This window comes from Equus przewalskii, chromosome 8 (genome assembly GCF_037783145.1).
Source record: "Equus przewalskii isolate Varuska chromosome 8, EquPr2, whole genome shotgun sequence".
NCBI classification, from domain to species: Eukaryota; Metazoa; Chordata; class Mammalia; order Perissodactyla; family Equidae; genus Equus; species Equus przewalskii.
The window spans coordinates 22,037,549-22,057,653 of NC_091838.1; the positions used below are offsets into that span (position 1 = coordinate 22,037,549).

At 36.5% G+C, this 20,105-nt stretch overlaps 1 protein-coding gene across 3 annotated transcripts in view; it reads right to left on the reverse strand.

Annotated features, from left to right (window-relative positions):
- The window catches only part of NKAIN3 (sodium/potassium transporting ATPase interacting 3), a 611,399-nt gene that overhangs the window by 275,952 nt on the left and 315,342 nt on the right, over window positions 1–20,105 (reverse strand). For all 3 annotated transcript variants that reach the window (XM_070630514.1, XM_070630512.1, XM_070630513.1), the window contains exons 2-3: window positions 14,791–14,928; window positions 5,573–5,653 (exon numbers count right to left, since the gene is read on the reverse strand). In XM_070630514.1, the coding sequence (XP_070486615.1) occupies window positions 5,573–5,653; window positions 14,791–14,928 (219 nt within the window). The remainder of the gene's footprint in view (window positions 1–5,572; window positions 5,654–14,790; window positions 14,929–20,105) is intronic.

Sequence of the window (20,105 nt, forward strand, 5' to 3'; positions counted from 1 at the left end):
ACAGAAGGCCATAAGATTATCATACAAATTTCTGATTACAAACTCCTAACACAGTCCCAGTGGCAGCAATTACTTAGTGGTTTATTGTGGTTTCTATTTGTCATTGGACTATAATGTAGCGGCAAATTGGATTTTTAGACCAAAGGTTTTCAAAATATTTATACTTGATGAAATTTACGAAAAATATAATACTAAGTTTAAGCTTGTTTATAGTGTTCTTTATTGTGGGAAAGAAACTACAGTGGGAAACAATTATCTTACAAAGAAACACACTGAAGATGCTATTTTCGGAAGTTATGTCTACTTAGACCCATGTCAAAGGAAAAGGTATAGTTTCAGGCCTTTGAAATAAGAAATGCATGACTATATCTACACTGCATTGCTATTTTTTTTAAAGAACATAATTGCATCATTTTGGAAAAGGATTGTGTAGGAAATGAATATAATGATAAACACTTTCAAGTCTTTGGGTTTCCTTTTGATTTAATTCCTGGAAGCAGATTGTGACGCTTCTTCCTTTATAAATCCTTAATAGCTGGACAGATATCCACCACCACTTCCATCCCCCACAGTCAATATTATAGACAAAAACATTCTTTCAAGTGCTGGCCTGGCGGCATAGTGGTTAAATTCACATACTCCACTTCAACCGCCCAGGGTTTGTGGGTTCAGATCCTGAGGGCAAACCCACATACTGCTCATTAAACCATGCTGTGGTGGGATCTCACATACAAAATGGAGAAAGATTGGTATAGATGTTAGTTCAGGGACAATCTTCCTCAAGCAAAAAGAGGAAGATTGGCAACAGATGTTAGCTCAGGGCCAGTCTTTCTCACCAAAAAAAAAAAAGCAAAAGAAAGAAAGAAAAAAAAATTCCTTCAGGACAGCAGGATACGTATGCACAAATATGTTAGTTGAGAACCTGAAATGTTTTGTTATTCTAGTGAACTGAAATTGTTTATGCATTTTTCCAAAGTGTCTCATTAATATAGACATGTCATCTATTTCATGATATAATAAACAGAGTATCATTCTTCTAGTTCCAAAACCATGCATAGTTTTCCTGGATTTCTAGAATGCTATTTCTGTATCATCTATTGATACATTATTCTTGAATAAAGATATTTTGTACCCTAGCTTCAGCCCTCTGTAAACATCACATTTCAAGATTCCTTTTGAAAAATGTCCAGGTAGGCAGAAATCATCAAAAGGAGAAGATAAATGTAAGTTTAATACTCACACTAGATTGAGTAAGTTGTATTTATTTAAATAAATAGAATTATACTATACATCATTGATTTAGTTTGAAACTGACATCAGAAAAAGAATTCTTTGAGACACAAAAATATTTAGAATATTTATTAAAAATAATGGGTGGATTGTAAGCACCTGAATGGAACTTCTGTTTCCTATGCAGTTGCTCCTACACAGAACTTTGATTGACTGTCTAAAAGTTTTAAGTGCCTGCCCTAAGCCAAAGTTAGTGGATGAATCCAAACTTGAAGGAAAATGAATCTTGATTAAGAAAGAGAAATTTTCCAGTAAGTACAGAGGAAAAATTCAGGCTAGATAATAAGAAGGAGCCCTGAAAAAAGAACAATTATCTCATTGACCCTGTCTGGCTACTTAGGTGAAATACTCAACTGAAGAATCTCACAAGAGGAGAGGGCTTTCATGACTGAACGATGATAGGATAAGTCAAAAGAGGACAAGAAAGTGATATTGGTGCCATTGGGAGAAATGACTTAACTTTCTTTAGGAATCAAGATACCCACAAATGGAAAAAGTGCAGTCATTAAAACATGATATAGAGAAAAAATAAAGGTAGGTTTTCCTTCTGTGTGAAGGCAATGTAAAACACCTGTGCAAAGTAGGAATTGCTAAGGGTTAGTCTATCTCCCTCCTCCGGCCCTGCCTATAAATTTTTAGAAGGCCCATGATCAAAGCTCATAATTTAATACAAGATAAATCTTCACAGAATTTCCTTACCGTTATTTTTTATGTCTAAATTACGCTCATGCAGAATCATGCACATTCTGAATTCTATGAATATGTGCCACACTGAAAATTCTCTTGTATCACTAACGCATAAGTTCCACATATCTTTCAAGAAAAGTCAATCAGAAGAAATATTAGCCTACAGTTTCTACAATTTGGAGTAATCAAAAAGATGCCATAAGACATCAGCTTAATTTCTATGGAAGTTTTAAAAAGTACAACATGAGTTCTCAACATAACTTATTTTTCAGTAGCTTTAAATATAGCAAATGAGTTGGGTTTTCATATTTACATTCTGAATGTATTCCTAGGGAGGAAAAAATGATTTCAAGCCTTGTAACTTCCAAAGAAGCAGCAATAACTTATTAATTGTGCCCTTGGTGTTCTTAAGTGCAGCATGAAAAACAGTCTTAGAGACTTTTAAAGATGCATAAAGTTCTCCCACTGGGAGAAGTAGGGACACCAGGAGAATCCAGCAGCAGAAGTATTTCACAAAAGCTATTTACTTGTTGAAAGAAAGAATTTAATTAATAGTGTTATAGCTGTGAAGTTAATATGCAGATCTGAGGTCCTATCACAAGGGATTGTTACATATTTTTTAAATAAGTCACTCAGTCCTATATTTCTTCCCTTTTACAGTTCTTGCATAGTAATAAATAAACCACCAAAAGGTTTTCAGGATGAGGATCACGATGTCTGTTAATTTCTTCAGTAATATAATAAAGATGATGATGTTAATGACAATTATAAGAACCACTATTTACTGAATCCTCATAATATGCCAAGATCCTTTCTAAGTCCTTTATATGCATTATCTCATTTAATTCTTTCACCTAACAATAAAGTTACTCTTGTGGTTTTCTTCATTTTGCAGAAAAGGAAACTGAGGCTCCAGTAGATTATATAAGTGCAGACACTTCCGGTTACTTACCCACAGTCATCTCGAACCTCAACATACATGTACTCATTCCTTAAAACAGTATATCCATTTCCTTCAAGTTCTGCAAGGCCTGGGGAGAATCAGAACCCTCAAGACCACAGTGATATGTGTATGATGCAGAGCTGCTTGGCAGATGAGATAACAGCCAAAGGAAATCTGGAGGCTGTGATCAAGAATCCCCATAATAGGCCAGATGTATGATAGTTCACGCCCGTGAGGATGTACACTACTAGTCAATAAGAATGGTTAGGTAGGTGCCTATTGCTAGAATAGCACCCAAATCCAGCGAGATGTTATGGAAATTCACTTGAATTCAGTTTTTAGAGAAAGATTCACTATTTTAGAATTTTTGTATTTTTGGGGGCAAAAAATCAAGGTATAGGAGGCTTGTATTAATCTATCGAAGTGGGTAATTCCTAGAAATACCTTCAGGAACTAAAGGAGATGGAGAGTTCTGTACATAAACCAGCATATATGGACAAGGAATTTCTTCTGAAATGCAGTCTAACCTGGAAGGGTGTCAGAGGTGCTCGGGTTTCTCCAGGAGCCTTAACTCTCTCTAGTTTTCAGAATAGATTTCCTACAGATTGGAAATGAGGCTAAACTATGACTAATCAGGGAGATGTTAGCAGCCTTGGAGGCAGTAAATAGGAGACCAACAGAAAATCTTTAGGATGCTCCTTTCGGTGTCATCTATCCTTTTAATGATCTAGAATACTTGGTTGACTGCTTAATGGTATTTGAATGGGTAATAAAATGAGTAACTGGGACTACGATATCCATTTTTTTAAACTTGCACCCAAAGAAATTAGAAAAAAACCCCCAAACCTTGACATGCATATTGATATTAGAAAAGCAGTTACAAAAAGCAGTTACAAAAGTAACCTTGGGCAGTAGAGGGAAATTGGGCTTGTGTGGAACAAATGACTGCTATTACTATTTTTTTTTATTACTTCACAGGGCTATTTTGAAGCTTACCTAAATTACCATACATGATATGCTTAAAACAATGATAGATGCCAAACAAGCACTGATTACTACTATTATTGTCAAAGCTCGCCATGTTTTTATATTTCACAGAGACACATTCAGGTTAAATGATTAGCCTAAGGGCCCATAGTTAATAAGTGCTAAAGACAAGATTTGAATGAGACTTATGATTTGAAATTCATCCTTCCTTCAACACAATATGATGTTGATTCCACAGTACAGATTTCCTCTGGTCTAATTTATTTCAAATTCAATTTTTATGGAAGAGAATAAAAGATAACTTCCACCCAGTGAAATGAAAATATGATTTAAAATGACCATTCAAATCACAAGATACAGAACACTATGGGGTGAAAAATGCTACACTTAATATTCACAATTATTTTATTCATAAAATTTGCATCTGAAAATTACTTTATAATCTGCATGTTACAGAAGATAACTGGGCGCTGATTTAAGTACTTTGTTCTGTCTCAGAAATCAGTGGTGAATGTGATTAATAGCACAAATATTAAAGGTAGGCGTTACCGCATTTGTGTGGAACTCAGTATTAGAAGTGGCATTTCTGGTTCCTGAATACATTTTCCAATGTGAGAAAATGATGACAAGTTCTAATTATAAAGTTTATTATAGTGTAGAACAAAGAGTAACCACCTCTGGAGGTTCTGGAGAAAATCCTTCAGGGATTTTTGCTGCTTGGCTGAATCAAACATTCTTTGTTACCTTATGGATCTCAGTGGAGCCTAACAATTCTAAAAGTCTCTGTGCTGGTCAAGGCAAATTTTCTTAAATACAAACCACAAATGTAGAATACCATTACGTTACTTAGAAAATCTGAGATTATCGTGCAACAATAGAGTAAGTTAGCACAAATATAGTTGATAATGAGAAATCTAAAAATATAATTACTGCTTTCTTATTCTTTCTGTAATTATACTGTTAAGCTTCTTCTCTACGATTTCTTCAAGTGAAAATTGCACTGGTTAATGAGAACAATGTTTACAAAACACAACTAGAAACTTAATCCAAGATGCTCTTACATTTTGGTGGCAATCAAAAGACGGTTCTACAGGAGTCATAATGAAAATCACGTGCCTTGCTGACATTAGTTCAACAGACAGAAATAACATTTGTATCATGTTGCATTAAGACAACTCTCTTCTGTGTGATCAGAATTTCAAGATAAGAATCACCACTCTGATGTACTTAGTCGTTAGTAAACGTATGCTCCACTTACATGTATAAGGATTTCATTCGTCAGTTTTTTCAGTATTAATATTCAAGCAAAAATAGCAACTTGCTATTCAACTTTGTTACAGTAACATCTTAATTAATTCCTGTTCCCACTTTAAACACAAGAATGTTCAAAACCATTTTTCACTTAACATTTGGGCTGTGGTCACTGTACGCCTTTTTAAACTGGACATGAGGATACACTGGAAGCTGAGTTCCACTACAGCTTAACAAACTAAACCATAAGGCTTTTGTTTTGGAACTCCATTGTATTAACATACTCCCAAGATCATTCTTTCCTGAATAGTATCCAAACTAATTTTTGATTAGTATTCCATTTGTAATGTTACTTAGATTACATATATACAGAAGTACTTTTTAAAGTGCACTTTAAAAGCATGATAAACTTACCTTAGAAAGCCCACCTACTTCCAAATAAAAGCAGATAATGAACACATTCCAGGTGACCCAGAGGGCAGTCCATACTGTGTACTAAAGAGAAAGGGGGGAGAGGGGAAAGAAAGAGAAAAAAAAACATGGAGATGAAGGCATGTATACTAAATAAATCAATAATAAAAATGTCAATAAGTCTAAGTCTTCTGGGAAGAAACGGGGAGCGCCAGGAAAGAGTGTTCCTTATGAGGTCCCCTAAGATCTCCAGAAATTAAAAATCCAATAGTTTCGACTGTTTTCAGTAGAAGCCAATAAAGCTAGAGTTATTTTTAAAGTGCTGTGCTGGCTTGCAGATACAAGTCAAAGTCAAATCCAAGTGACGACTTGATTTCTGTTTTCTGAGCATTAGCTTTTCCAGGGAATGCAATTATGAAAATTTTCTGTGGGCTATCTATCTTTAATTATAATTTAAATTGTCAAATGTTTAGGAATGTTAGTCAAAACCCAGCACTTCCATATCCCTGTGTGAGGACCACATTTGAAAATGGATATTTACAGTAAAATTAACAAACTTTCATCTGTTGGACTATTCTATAAAGAGTAAAGAGTGGAGAGTGTGCCCCTAAGACAACCATACAAGAATATTTTTTTAAAAGCATGAAATTTAATAAATAGGATTAAGAATAAGCAAATGAACAACAGAGTTCCATACTGGGAAAATACCTTTCAATCACATCCAATAAACTCTAAATAAGCTAGCCTTACTGATTAATTGGTTTTATTAGTGTATTATGTATTAGGAAATGCTTTCCTAGAGAGAATTAATCAGCCTGAATTAAAATAGCCTCAGATCAAGACTCATCAGTGGAGAGGGTCTTAGGACTCAACTCATCCAGTCATTTTCTCACGTAGATGAAGAAACTGAGGCCCAGAAAATCAATATATAGAACAGCTTGGATGACCAAGGATGATACTTACAATAGGAACACAATTAACAAATGAAATACAATGGCTTGCTCAGTCATTTTACTTAACCACAAAAATCTATGAATTCTTAGTTTCTCACATAGGCATACTAATTAAATTATTGCTATCAGTGATTATAATTGTTACATGTTATTGATAAATTAAAATAAATATTAAAATCATTTTATTAGCTTATTCTATGCTCATCAAATCATGGAATTATGAATTTGAAACATTGTGTAAAATAGCCATGTTCCTATTAGAAACCTTATCAGAAGCTTTTAACTATTTGCAAAATTTAATTTACATTTTGTATCTTTCTGTCACTTATGATTTTTTAAAGGCTTTCAAAATATCTCATGTAGTTGTGTAGTCCTATAATTGGTTACATGTAATGTCACATCATATATCTTTTCTTTTTGGAGAAGAGGTTTTCCTTTTTGTTTTTTTTTTTAAGATTTTATTTTTTTTCCTTTTTCTCCCCAAAGCCCCCAGGTACATAGTTGCATATTCTTAGTTGTGGGTCCTTCTAGTTGTGGCATGTGGGACGCTGCCTCAGCGTGGTTTGATGAGCAGTGCCATGTCCGCGCCCAGGATTAGAACTGACGAAACACTGGGCCGCCTGCAGCGGAGCACGCGAACTTAACCACTCAGCCATGGGGCCAGCCCCTTCCTTTTTGTTTTTTAAAAATAATACAATTTTAATAATGAGGAAGGCTCCACAGTCACTGGAAATTTAGAGAAGGTGGCAAATATGTTAAAACGTTAACAAAAGTTAAAATATAGATTGAAGCTTTTGTATTTGCAGATAGTGTTTATGTTGCTGCTATCTCCTGTTAGTCAGGTCTTCTGGTATGGGTGGACTAGACTGTTTTTAAAAATGTGTCAAATGCACTGAAACACACTTTTCTGAACCACAAAATATTCCCATGAATATTGAAAATAGCTAACCCACATCCTCAATGCAAACTTTTTGCCAGCTGATGAAGTCACAACAACTACAACAAATTTTAAAGCTGTTGCTAATAAAGATGGCATCTGGTATCTGATATTTTTCATTCTTAATCTAATGATGAGTATATTAGAATGAGAGAGCAGTGCAGAGCACTAAGTCATGAGAAATAAGCCACGGATGAAGGTTAAGGAAAGCACATAAAATAAAGCAAGACTAAAGTAAGGACATGAACTGAACTAATTGCAAAACCATGATTCTTAATTATTAGGCCTGCAAACCTAAACCCATAAGTATTCTGTTAGAAGAATCAATCAACTCATAGCTATAACGAATGCAAAATAAAACAAATCTATTTCAAAATCATAGCACAAACTTAGTGACTGAAGTATATTAGGATCTCTCACAAGTTGTACCACTGATGCCACTTCTGAACTTTCAAAGATAAAATTACCAGGCTGAGTAGACTTCAAATGTCAGCTCCTAAATTCTCAACAAAAACATGAGTTATTAGTCTGCTGCTTTCTATGTTCCTGGTACTGTCCTAAGCATTTTACATGGTTTTAAGGCATTCAGTCATCACACAAAAACCAAGGCAGGGAGATAATCACTGGATCACCTAGTTAGTTAGTGTGAGAGTTAGGATGAGAACTCTGACAGCGTGACTGCAGAGCTGGTGTGCTTCAGTGTTACACGATAGGCTTTATCTTCAAAGACCTTAGAAAAAGGACCGACAGATTAATTCGTGAGTCAACACTTCCCCAAATTTTACAATTCACCAAATGACCAATTCACCAAATTATCAGTTTACCAAAAGCTTATTTCATTCACATATATTCTATAACTGGCAATGTTTTTGGAATGCTGGTTTCTTTTGTGTTTGCAATTGATGTGTCATGCATTATATAAACATTGGGTTTTTCTTTTTTTAAGCAATATCATAAGTTTCTTTAATACACTGGTTTGTTGAGAACAAAGAATATTAGTATGATTGAATTTTGGATTGTTATGAGATGTAAACTATATGCCTTAATATGCACCTGAGACACAAGTCTGCATAGAGAGATGAAAAAAAAGGATTTTCTAGCAATACACACAATACATCCATAGGAATTTACCTAGGCAGGAAGTGTTAGAACAACATATGGTATAAGAGACTGGCTATCCTCCTTGTCTTCTTTTTGACTTGGGTTATTTTAATTATAATTCAGTTTAAATTAGAATAAACAAAGAGATTCACTCCATTTTTAACAACCTCCCTTTGATTATTATGGAGCATACCTACACATTCATGTAGTCACATAGATATATCTGCAACATAAAAGACTTCACTTCCTAATGTAAAAAAATCACGTTGTATAATTATCTGTCTATCTATCTACCTATTTATTTATCCTACTTTGCTTATATCCAGTACACATATTTTAAATCTTAATTTACATAGACAATGCCTATAAAGATGAAAAAAAAATTCATGTGTTCTATGTGGCTTCCTGAATGCTTCCTAGTTTTATGAGGATATTTTAGCATTTTTTAATTGAAATGAACTTTAGAAGTCTTCCAGTCTATTTCTTTCTCATAGAGCAATTAGTCTATAACATGAATTATTTTTACTTTCTGAGCTTGTTTTCCAATTACCAGAAAGGCCACTTACTTATTCATTCATTCACATGTGTATCAATTGGATACAATATTATGCACGATATGTTAGATTTATAAAAATACTTAGGTTCCTTGCCCACTCCGTGTTCCAATATTTTCTGCAGGTTAGTATTCATGTCCAGAGTAACTTTAAGAGCAATGTACCATCCCTTTGTTTTAATAGCAAGGAAAGCAGAGTGAAAGTGAAAAAAAAAGCCATTAAACAGCTCCATCATTTATCAAGCAGTTATTCTGTGTTAAGTTATGCTAAGTCAGTCACATACATTAGATAATATAATTCTTAAAAGCAATCTATGAGTCAGGTTTTTACAAATGAAGTCACTGTGGTACGAAGAAAGTAAATAAACGTCCCAAGTCTTCACAGCCAATATTTGGTGGAGGGGGATTTAAATCTGGGACCAGCTAACTGGAACCCTGACACTCTTAACTGTCACGTTGAGAAGTGGCTCAGGAAGGAGATTTATGACGACATAGTAGGGAAATTTTCGTGTATGACAATTCAAAGGAAAGCAAGTTGTGGTTCTTTGCACATGAGTATTTGCATAAAAGTCCAAATAATAAAATTGTAGACCTAGAAAATTTACTTGGCTTTTAAAAAAATTTTTACAGGTGCTTTTGAGTTAATTTTAATTCCAAAATTAATCTCTATTCAAAAAATGCTAAATTAGCTAATACTTCTGCATTAAATCGATTTAAAACTGCTTGATTAAATTAATTTATTAGCCATAAGATAATAAAGATTTAAATAATTCTAGGGCAGAATCTCATTTTGGAATTCACAAGTAAGATTTTTAAATATTTGATGCAGGAGTAAACAGACAAGAGAAAGTACTGATTCTAGAACAGTACTTTATGACTGCTAAATATGATTTCACTGCCCACACTCTGCTTCATTTTGTCTACAGGCAAAGAAACACAAAAGGTTCATTCAAACTCTATGACTAAACTACGTATGCCCTAATGTACATATCCCATCTTGTACTTTAGCTAAAATAAATTTTAATCAGTAAAAGAGTCCCATATGATAATGTTGCTTTTGCGTTCTAACCATATAGAAATAGTAAATGGTACTTTATCAGGAGTGATGGCATCCCAAGGGGAATTAGTGCTCTTTCTTTTTGTGATTTGGGTGAACTTTTCTAATAGTCTTTGCAGCGATACCTCCTCAATTACAGTGGAAGGAGCCCAAGACATTATATTTCTTAGAAAAAATTAAGTTGAGGAGGAAGTCGGCTAGCGGTAGGTGCAGGCAGAGCAGCACACACTATTTTATCATGTAAATCCCCGAGTTCAGATTGAGATAAGCAAGGCAGGAAGGCCAGTTTCTCTTGCTGAACTATTGTTGACATGTTCTGAGATAAGAAATCACTGCCTAGTCCATCCGGTAAAGTAAAATCCCTTCATCCAATAACCTTTAATTCATTTATTACTTGTTCAATCAAGTATTAAGCTTCTTTAAAGGCCCATGCATACTGGGATAAACCTAGAATACAGCAACAGATAGGCATGGTCTGCCTACTAGGAGAACACTGTTGAATGAGGTGAGATGGGCCTGGAAGCAAGGAGGGCAACCGTGTAGAGAGGTAGAAGAGAAGAGTCAGCGGCATCTACGGGAGCAGAGAGAGAGAGGCACTTATCCTGGAGTGGGGAGGTCAGGGAAGGCTCTCAAAGGGGACCATTCTGTTGAAGGATTATTAAGAGTTTTCCAAGTGGGTAAGGCAAATAGGGGAATGTGTGAAAACTGAGGAGGCAGGATGTGACAGCACGTGGCCTTTAGGAAACACAAATCATTCAGCATGGCTGACAGGCTAGAGGAGAGCAGGAAAGGCAAGACTACAGGACAGCTAAGTAAGAAGCAGTTTTCATAAGCTTTGACTTCCACCCTAAGGAGTTCCAAGTTTGCCTATAGGCATTGGAGAGCTTGTCCTGCATGGTCCTTTACCTTAACCATTTTCATTAAGGTGATTAATTCTTTAAATTCAACTGTGATGAACCCTGTTTACTGTCAGAAATGGGACTGGATTACAATTTGTGCTTTGGTGCTCCAAAAAGTCTGTTACTTTGAAATGGGTTAAATTTAATTGGCCTTACTGGTGACTGTTTCAGCCAATAAAGGAGGCCAATACTAAGAACACCACTGGCGAGTATGAGAGAAAATCTGCAGTCAAAGAGCTCTTTCCCTGATCAGAGAAAAGTCCATATGGATTTCCCATCCAGGTCTTCTCTCACTGCCATTGAAAAGTTGATGCCTTTGAGGCAGACTTTGATCAATGCGACCTATGTCATATTCATTCTCAGTCTTCTTTAGGCGTTTCTCCCAAACAGACAATTTATACCCATGTTAGAAGAAGAGGTAATCTGGAATTCTACACAGATACTGATATTCTATGACCAACTGAGGAGGTAGCGAAGGATCATTTCCAATACGAAAACTTATACTGACAATGGCACCATGTCATCTGGAACATGGTGGTGGAAGCAAAGCACAGATCATGATAAAGCAACTTCATAAACCTAACAATAACAAAGGTGAGGTGGATACACATCCAGTCCTGCCTCTTCCTATCTGGGGTCCTTGGGAAAGTCATTTAACCTTTCCCTAAACCTTTCCTTGTCTGCCAAGTTAAGGATGCTAATACATACCCATAGGATATTTGTGAAGATTAAACCAAATGACATGTTTGGCATGGAGAGCTTTCCTGACAATTCATTATTTTTTTTTTCCTTTTCCCCTTCCTGAAAGAAGGTCTTGAAAAAGATAGCAAATAAAACAATAGAGTTTTGGTTGGTATATGCATTAAAAGACAAAATTAAGACATGTGAAAACACGGATTGTTTGTCTTGTAGATGTTTTTCTTCGAAGGCTCTGAAAGACCTAAATCTGCCTCCTTCTACACACAGGAGGGAGAAGGGAGAGAAGGAAGTGAAGGAAAAGATGATACAGAGAAAGAAGTGACACCAGTCCTATCATGAGTGGACTCTGAACTGGTATGAAACTAGATAAAAAACAGTGAATAAGTATTTATTGAGCACCCATTACATTCCATGCTCTCAAAGAACTCTTTGCCTAGTAGGGAAGATATAAATGTGAACAAGTTATAAAACATGCTCAAGACACAGAGGCAAAGGAGCAGGGAGTGGTTAACTGTTAAAGTGCATGGAAGGAGGTGTGCATGAGGGACTGAGAAAATGATGCTGGAACTAGGGCACAAACACCAGCAGGGCTACAAGAGCGAGAGGCTGCAGAAGCAGGTGAGAGTAGAGGGTACATGACACTGAAATGCACAAACTCTGCTCTTTCCTTTCTCTAAAGCTGGTTCCTGCTGTCCCCAGACTCCTCCCCAGTGCTCTTCCCATTCCCCTTTCACTGTCATTCATCACCTGCAGAAAGTCCTCCTCCCTCCTTATATAATGAGTTCCTGGAGAGCAGGAATGCAGAATATACATTCTTTTCCATTTCCCCAGACCTAGCACAGTATAGTAGGTCCTCAGTAAATGCTTAATAAGTGAATGGGAACTAGTGCTATTAACATCCTTCCTGTGTGCACCACAGGGCTTCCTGTCCAGAACCTCATTCGGTCCCTTCTTCCCTAGTGAACTCACACTCACTCCACAGATCTCAGCTCTGCAACCACTCCTGCAGGGTCAGATGAATGTCCCCATTATATACTTCATGGCACAATGTGCTCCTTTGTCACACTTGTCACAGTCGCAACTTCACGTTTATCTGGATGATTATTTGATAAAGGCACATTTCCCCTCACTTAACTGTAAGGTAAGTACCCAGGAGGGCAGAGAATTTGCGTCTGTGTTTGCTTCCCAATGTGCCCCACGCCTAACACAATGCCAGATACATAGTATAAACCCAATACATAGGGTTTGAATGAATAAGCAAATGAAAACTGGAAGGAAGGAAGTTAAGAAAGAAAGAAAGGAAGAAGGAAGAAAGGGAGCGCAGAAGATAGGAAGCAAGGAAGGATTGTGAGAACTGAGTTTGGTCAGGGGGGTCAGCCAAAAATATTAGATTTTATCCTGCTAAGAGTTAGTGAAGGGTTTTCAGCCAGCGATTTAGGAAAAGCACAAAGGGCACACTGGAAGGGAGGAAGGCCGAAAGCAAGCAAACTGTTCATATATGGGAAATTGACAGCAGAAACTTCAACCAAGGCAGTCGTTTTGTGAAGAGCATGTAGAGCTAATATTTAGAGGGTAAAAGCAATAGTATTAGAGAATGTCACTAACGTACACCAACAGCCTCATCCCACAGAAGCCATTGGTTTCATAGCTATCTGGCATTTGGTGCTTCAGTAGAACACCAACATCGTAATATCAAAATTCCACAGTGAGTAAAGGTGCTCTGTGTTCATAGCAACAAATTGAGCACAGAATCCAGCAATAGTTTGATATTACGCATATTAAAGCATCTTACGCTGCAAGTTCAACTCCATGAAGTCCCTTTCTAGTAGATTATACAGTGGCTTAGCAGAGGCTGTCTAACAGAGAAGAAAAGCCAACCCAGGGATTGTTTACTGAGCGACAGCAAATGCTCCTGCAGCCATTTTCAGTGCAGTCTGTGCCGTGGGCCAGTTCCCCTCACCACTGCGATATGGTGAAAGACACCAAAAAGCCAATTTTGAGATTCAAAATAGAGAATTGAGGCATTTCCAGAAAAAAAATCCTACATTGATTCTTTTTCATAGGTGTGATTGGATTAAATCAAAATGGAAAGATGACATTTTCAAGTCTACGGTTTTCTTCTAGTGAGGCAGTCATTGCATTGCAAGAAAATGTTCACTAATCCTACTGAACAGTGTATATTTATTCAGGCTCAATGAGCATTTTAGAGTATGTTACTCCTATTTCCAATTACTTATATATCCCTGTTATTTCTCACAACCTTCTTATAGTACATGTAGCCTAAAATATTGCCTTCTTTTTATAGAAAAGAAAACTAATTACTGTGAACTAATTACTAATTACTGTGAACTAAGTAATTACTAATTACTGTGAGCAACTTCCATTGGATTGTGGAGTACAGCATATACCTCATTAAATTATCCTACAGTGGAGGGTCTGCTGATCATGGTTGGCACAGTCAATGTATGGATTGATGTTTCAAATTTATTTTAACAAAATGGAGAAATGTTCAATGATATACAGTATGAAATACATTAAGGATGAGTACTAAACAACCTTCAGCACATGCATTTGTAATGTCTTAAATCAATTAATATTAAATTATAGTATTGTTATCAGTTAGGTAAACATTTATGGCTAGGTAGCTTTGCTTTTTAGGGTTAGCGACATATGTCATTGAAATGGCAGTTAATGCATATTTACATCTCATCATAACATCAAGACCACAATCAGTCCCCCTACTCTATCCAAACCTCATTTTAAATTTCCTTGTGAAACTTGAATTCAGTTGCACTGAGTGACACTATGCATGTCACACTTAACAGTCACATTGCTTTTCTCTCATTGTTGACATCCATTGAGCCTTCTTTTCCACAGATAATCATGTCTTAGAATTCAGTGCATGAAGGCTAGAACAGCAATACCACAATATATCAGAAGGAACTCTTAAATCATTTTATTCATCTTCTCATAGCAATTTTGTAGTGTTTATACGAAGAGACATGGTCAAAATAAGACTTACCACCACGATATATCGAGGTCTGTACTGAATGGTTCCAAACAAACCCAATATGACGACTATTATATGTAGAAAGTTTCCAAGAATAGGCGCCCACTGGAAGCCAAGGAAGTCAAAGATCTGCCTCTCTAACGCTGAGAGCTATAACAAAGCAAGGAGAGTCCATTAGCTCCAATCCAAGCAGAATCACACCATTTTAATCTTCATTTCACAGCTAGAGAAGTCTGCGTATTCAACTTCAATCACACCTATGGACATCACATCACTAGAATAGTGATACCTATTTCGTGTACTGTTTTACGCAACTGCTCTCAGAAAATACACTAAGATAACTTTCAGTATTATGACTTCAAGTATAAGTACATTTTAAATCTGTCTGGAGAGCTAGAGATATACTCCTTAAGTCATTTTCTATGTTAACAATTCCAGGTAGGTATTTTATATCATATTTTATGATATTAATTTATCATTAGTTTTAATAAAATGATTGGCTTAGTATAATATTCTTGAAACAATAACTCCAGGCTTGCAATGCTAGAACTAGTATCATTTTGGGAAAAAGATCCTCCTACCCATCCCTACCTGCCTGTGTGAAATATAAATTATCAAATCTTTGTGTTTTTTTTCTTTCGACTTTCATTGATGATAATGACTAACCACTTTTTCAAAATGAAGCTTACTTATTTACTTACTCTGGGCTCAAGTCCCCAGTGTAAAGCTAGAGTTTAATAGTCCTTTTGAATCATATTTTATTGAGATCATATACCTACATGAAAATTCATCTTAGATTAGGTAAAATCCTTTCTGAATACTCAAATAAAAATTATGTGGCCATGACAATTTTAGACATGTCACGGTTTATTATATCTGCATTACATACAACATTTTTAAGCAATTCTAAAATGTATTAAAATATACAGTTAAACCATTTATGATGAAACAGATGAATTTCATATAGTCCAGTGAATGCCAAGAATGCCATTATCATGCACAAATGATATTTATTGTATTTTATATCTATAAATTTTATAATTCCACCTTCTGTATTTGGACACTAATCTTACACATTTCAAGCATTTTTCTAGATTTACTTTGATAAAATAGTAATTCTAATAAAACAATCCAGTGATTAGCCATACTGATGGCACTAGAAACTGCAGATTTGAAATGAAAATGGTACCCTAGATATTTTTCTAGTTATGTGGCAGGTGTATGCCTGAATAGCTTTAATTTCCTTAGACATAAAGAAATGTCCTCCATCCAAATTTACCTTGGTTAAGATTCACCTTCAGCAAGCTGTGGAGGAGAAGAGAAAGGAGCAAATGCTTAAAGACAACCACACCAGAACCACATTCATTTCATGGGTATTTCCGATCATCAAGTGATTTGTCACCATCCCCTGCCTTCACAAGTGGGGAGATGCACAGAGATGGCTAAAACACAAAGTAATTGGAGCAAGGCATGCAGTAGAACCACGCTTCCATCCTCCCTCTCTGCTTGCGACTCATTAGTTCTCAGGAACCTTCCCCTAAAAATGCAGCATTTTATTTATTGGCCCATCAGTGATGTTTAAATATGCAGGCTTTTTTATGTCCAAGTAGGATGGATGTGCTCAGAAAAAAAAGAAACTCTAAGAGCAGCTGCAGGCAATTCATTCTAAAAAGCAACCCTATTTTAAAGCTGTCGCGCATCACAAAAACCTTTAAAGTGAACTTTTCAAACAGAGGAAAACCTATTTTTCTTTTCTGCCAGAAGATGCATGGATAGCATTCTCTTTTATGATGTTAAAGAAAACACACTTAATGAAAGAGAAGCAAACTAACATCACTTATTGGAAAATCTGCATGCGTTATTGAAGACACTATTTACTAATATTTATTCTCTGATAACTTACTAATAAATGCATTTACAGTGGTTTGAAATAAGAGCATAAATAAAAGGCCTTAAAAAAAGACAGGAACGAGATCATATCAAGGATCAGGTGACAGTCAGAGATAACAACTACACAAACCATGAAAACTAGATTCTAGTACTGTCATTTAAAAAGTTAACTAACGATAACAACGAGCCCCTCAAAAATAAACAAAATACCGCTGAATTTTTTACTTAATTAGCTCATCTAATTTCCATGTTAAACTATTTAGTCATTTAGTTTACAGGCAAATATCTTCTCTCTAAATGTTATAATCTGTAGAGACACCACTTTTTGCCTTAGAGCTTGACATTAATAATAATGACCCAGAGCCACTCAATAAAATTAAATGATGCCCAGGTTGCTTTGTTAACTCAGAAAAAGTATGAATATTTTTTAGAAATATCTCTGTCAGAATGGTTCTCATCAATGGTGTGCTGAAGCTGCTGGCAGAGACCTGGGAGCGCGGATCCGGTGCATCTCTTTCCAACTCCATGGTCTGTGATCTCAAGGTCAAAACTTGACATTGGTCATTATATTTATAACACAGACATCAGAAAATGCTACAAATCAGTGTTTTGTTTATTTGTTAGGAGAGCCTATTGCTAAACATTAACCTGCACACCGCTGAATATGGCACCTAGAAAATAGCTGTATTCAGAATTCAGGAGAGCTCTGAAAGGAAGTGATCAAATGGGCAATGTAGCCTCGATAGCAGCCAGTCCAAATGAGAGCAGGGATGGAGGGCTCAGAGGACATCTGCAGAGATGCCACAGCAAAGAAGAGAATGATTGAGACATCTGAAGGCCTTGAGCTTTTTTTTTTTTTTTTTAAAGATTGGCTCCTGGGCTAACAACTGTTGCCAATCTCTTTTTTGCCAATCTCTTTTTTCTTTTTCTGCTTTATCTCCCCGAACCCCCCCTGTACACAGTTGTATATCGTAGTTGCACATCCTTCTAGTTGTGGAATGTGGGACGCTGCCTCAACATGGCCTGACGAGTGGTGCCATGTCCGTGCCCAGGATCCGAACCCTGTGCCGCCGCAGCGGAGTGCGCGAACTTAACCACTTGGCCACGGAGCCGGCCCCAGGCCTTGAGCTTTAAATAAAGGTAGGATTCAGGAAAATCTACAAGACACTCCAGAGAAAGTGAAACCATCAGTTTAAAATAGAACAGAAAGCAGTGACCTAAACAACAATGGAATCCTTTCTAAATGAAAGTAAAGTAGATAAAACTCCAGTAGCTATAAGACGAAAAAGAATATGTTTCTTTTTGAAACAAGTTGAAAAATAAAGGTAATCAGAATCTCAATAAAAAGGAGAGAAGGAAGGAAAAGAAGGAAGAAAGGAAGGAAGGGAGGAAGGAAGGGAGGAAGAAAGGAAGGAAGAAACAAAGGGCACCAAATCAGCAACGTGAGGAAAGCATGGTTCGAAAATACCAAGACAACTAAAATCAGGTGTGATTTTGAAAGTAAATATGGAGAAGGCATTGAAACAGTGTCCTTGAGTGTCACAGGGATGGCAACATTGGAACTACAGGAGAGAAATGTAACCCTAGATCATACTTGGGGCTGCATGAAAAATATCGCACACTCATAATGTAAATGTTGCTTATTGGATTGTAACTTTCAGAATCAAATTACAGAAAGCATCAAAGTCCTCATTATGGTTATGGAACAAAATGTAAGTGTAATCTGACCATATAAAGTACATGTAACAGAGGTTGGGAGAGGTGGAATATTCTGTCAAAACTCTGTGTGTGTGGCAAGGGGAAGAAGATGTGTTTGAAAATTCTTCCTGCAAGGTCAGGCATTTCCTTTATCAGGCTCCAAGATGAAAACATTTCCTATAAATCTATGAACCATTAACCACACCCCACATTAACCACACATACTCCCATAGCTCAAGAAGTGTCCCTATTTCTTTATTTTATGTCCAAGCAATATATATAGAGACAAATAGGAACACCTTTAAAATACAGGACAGGGGCTGGCCCGGTGGCGCGGTGGTTAAGTGCACACATTCTTCTTTGGCGGCCTGGGATTCGCCAGTTCAGATCCCGGGTGCGGACATGGCACCACTTGTCCAGCCATGCTGAGGCAGGCGTCCCACATATAAAGTGGAGGAAGATGGGCACAGATGTTAGCTCAGGGCCAGTCTTCCTCAGCAAAAAGAGGAGGATTGGCAGTAGTTAGCTCAGGGCTAATCTTTCTCAAAAAAAAAAAAAAAAAATACAGGACACACTTGGCATTAAGAAAAATCCTCCTCCTCTGAGCATTCATGGTTCCACTTCACCTAGCTGCATGTGCACTAGTGTCACTCAGGCCACTGGAGGTGGTAGTGAAAACCAAGCAACAGGAAAAGGAGGTCATATATTAAACTTGATTTGATTTGATTCATTTCACTAAATGATTGGCCAACTTTTCTATTCGTCCACTTACTATGTTTAATGCTTCATATGGTAGTTTACATAATTGCTCATAATTACTACTAAATGTAAAAATTAATTTACACTTAATTAAAGAGCAATAAAAACTCCATGTAACCACACATTTTCCCGGGCATTTACCTAGGCTGGATCCACACAGTAAGCTTCTACCCAAACAAAACCTGCGTAAGAATGTTCATTCTTAAGGAGGGAGTACCCTGGGAGATTCAACTTCACAGTAAGAAACGTGAGCTGCCTTTTACTCCCATTCCCCTTGGACTTTCCCCTGCTCACTAGAGGCAGACACAATAAAAAGGATCAAAACAGGGCTCCTCATCTTGGCAGAATCATAAGAAAGCATTTGATCAAACCATCATTTCATAAAGGACTGTGAAGTTAGAGCATATTGTATGACTTATTCTTCTGTATAACCTGTAGTCTAGGAATTCATGAGGTAAGTATTTCACAACCATGAAGGATCAAATCTTTCCTTGAAGTGGGAATTTAAAAGCTCTAATTAACATTCCCATTAGCTAAAATGATATATCCCAGGCCATTTCCAATAAGTTTTGGATTACTAGAGCAGGTTTCTTTATGTCTGGAAAGTCCATGGAGCCCTCAGCTCCACAACCATCATCCTTGCTTTCTTTGCTGTAAAATCTCATAGCAACTCAACTCCTAACAGACTTTTCATGCTTGACATTGATGATGTCCAACTTCTGTGTTCACAGACCTGGCTGAGGCCAGATTATGACCTTATATTTCAAGCTATAATTTGTAAATATTTTTTCATTGCTCTGAAAAAAAAGAAATGGATAATAGCATTTGCATCATGATCCTACTTCATAGAGGCATGCCACAAAGAGTCCTAATAACCTGGAGATTTATCACCATGTTAAAGCAGGTGCTATTTTGGAGAAGTTTCTATGTGTCTGTAGACAAGTAACCAAGTCTTAGGGTGTACACAGACTTCAATGGAT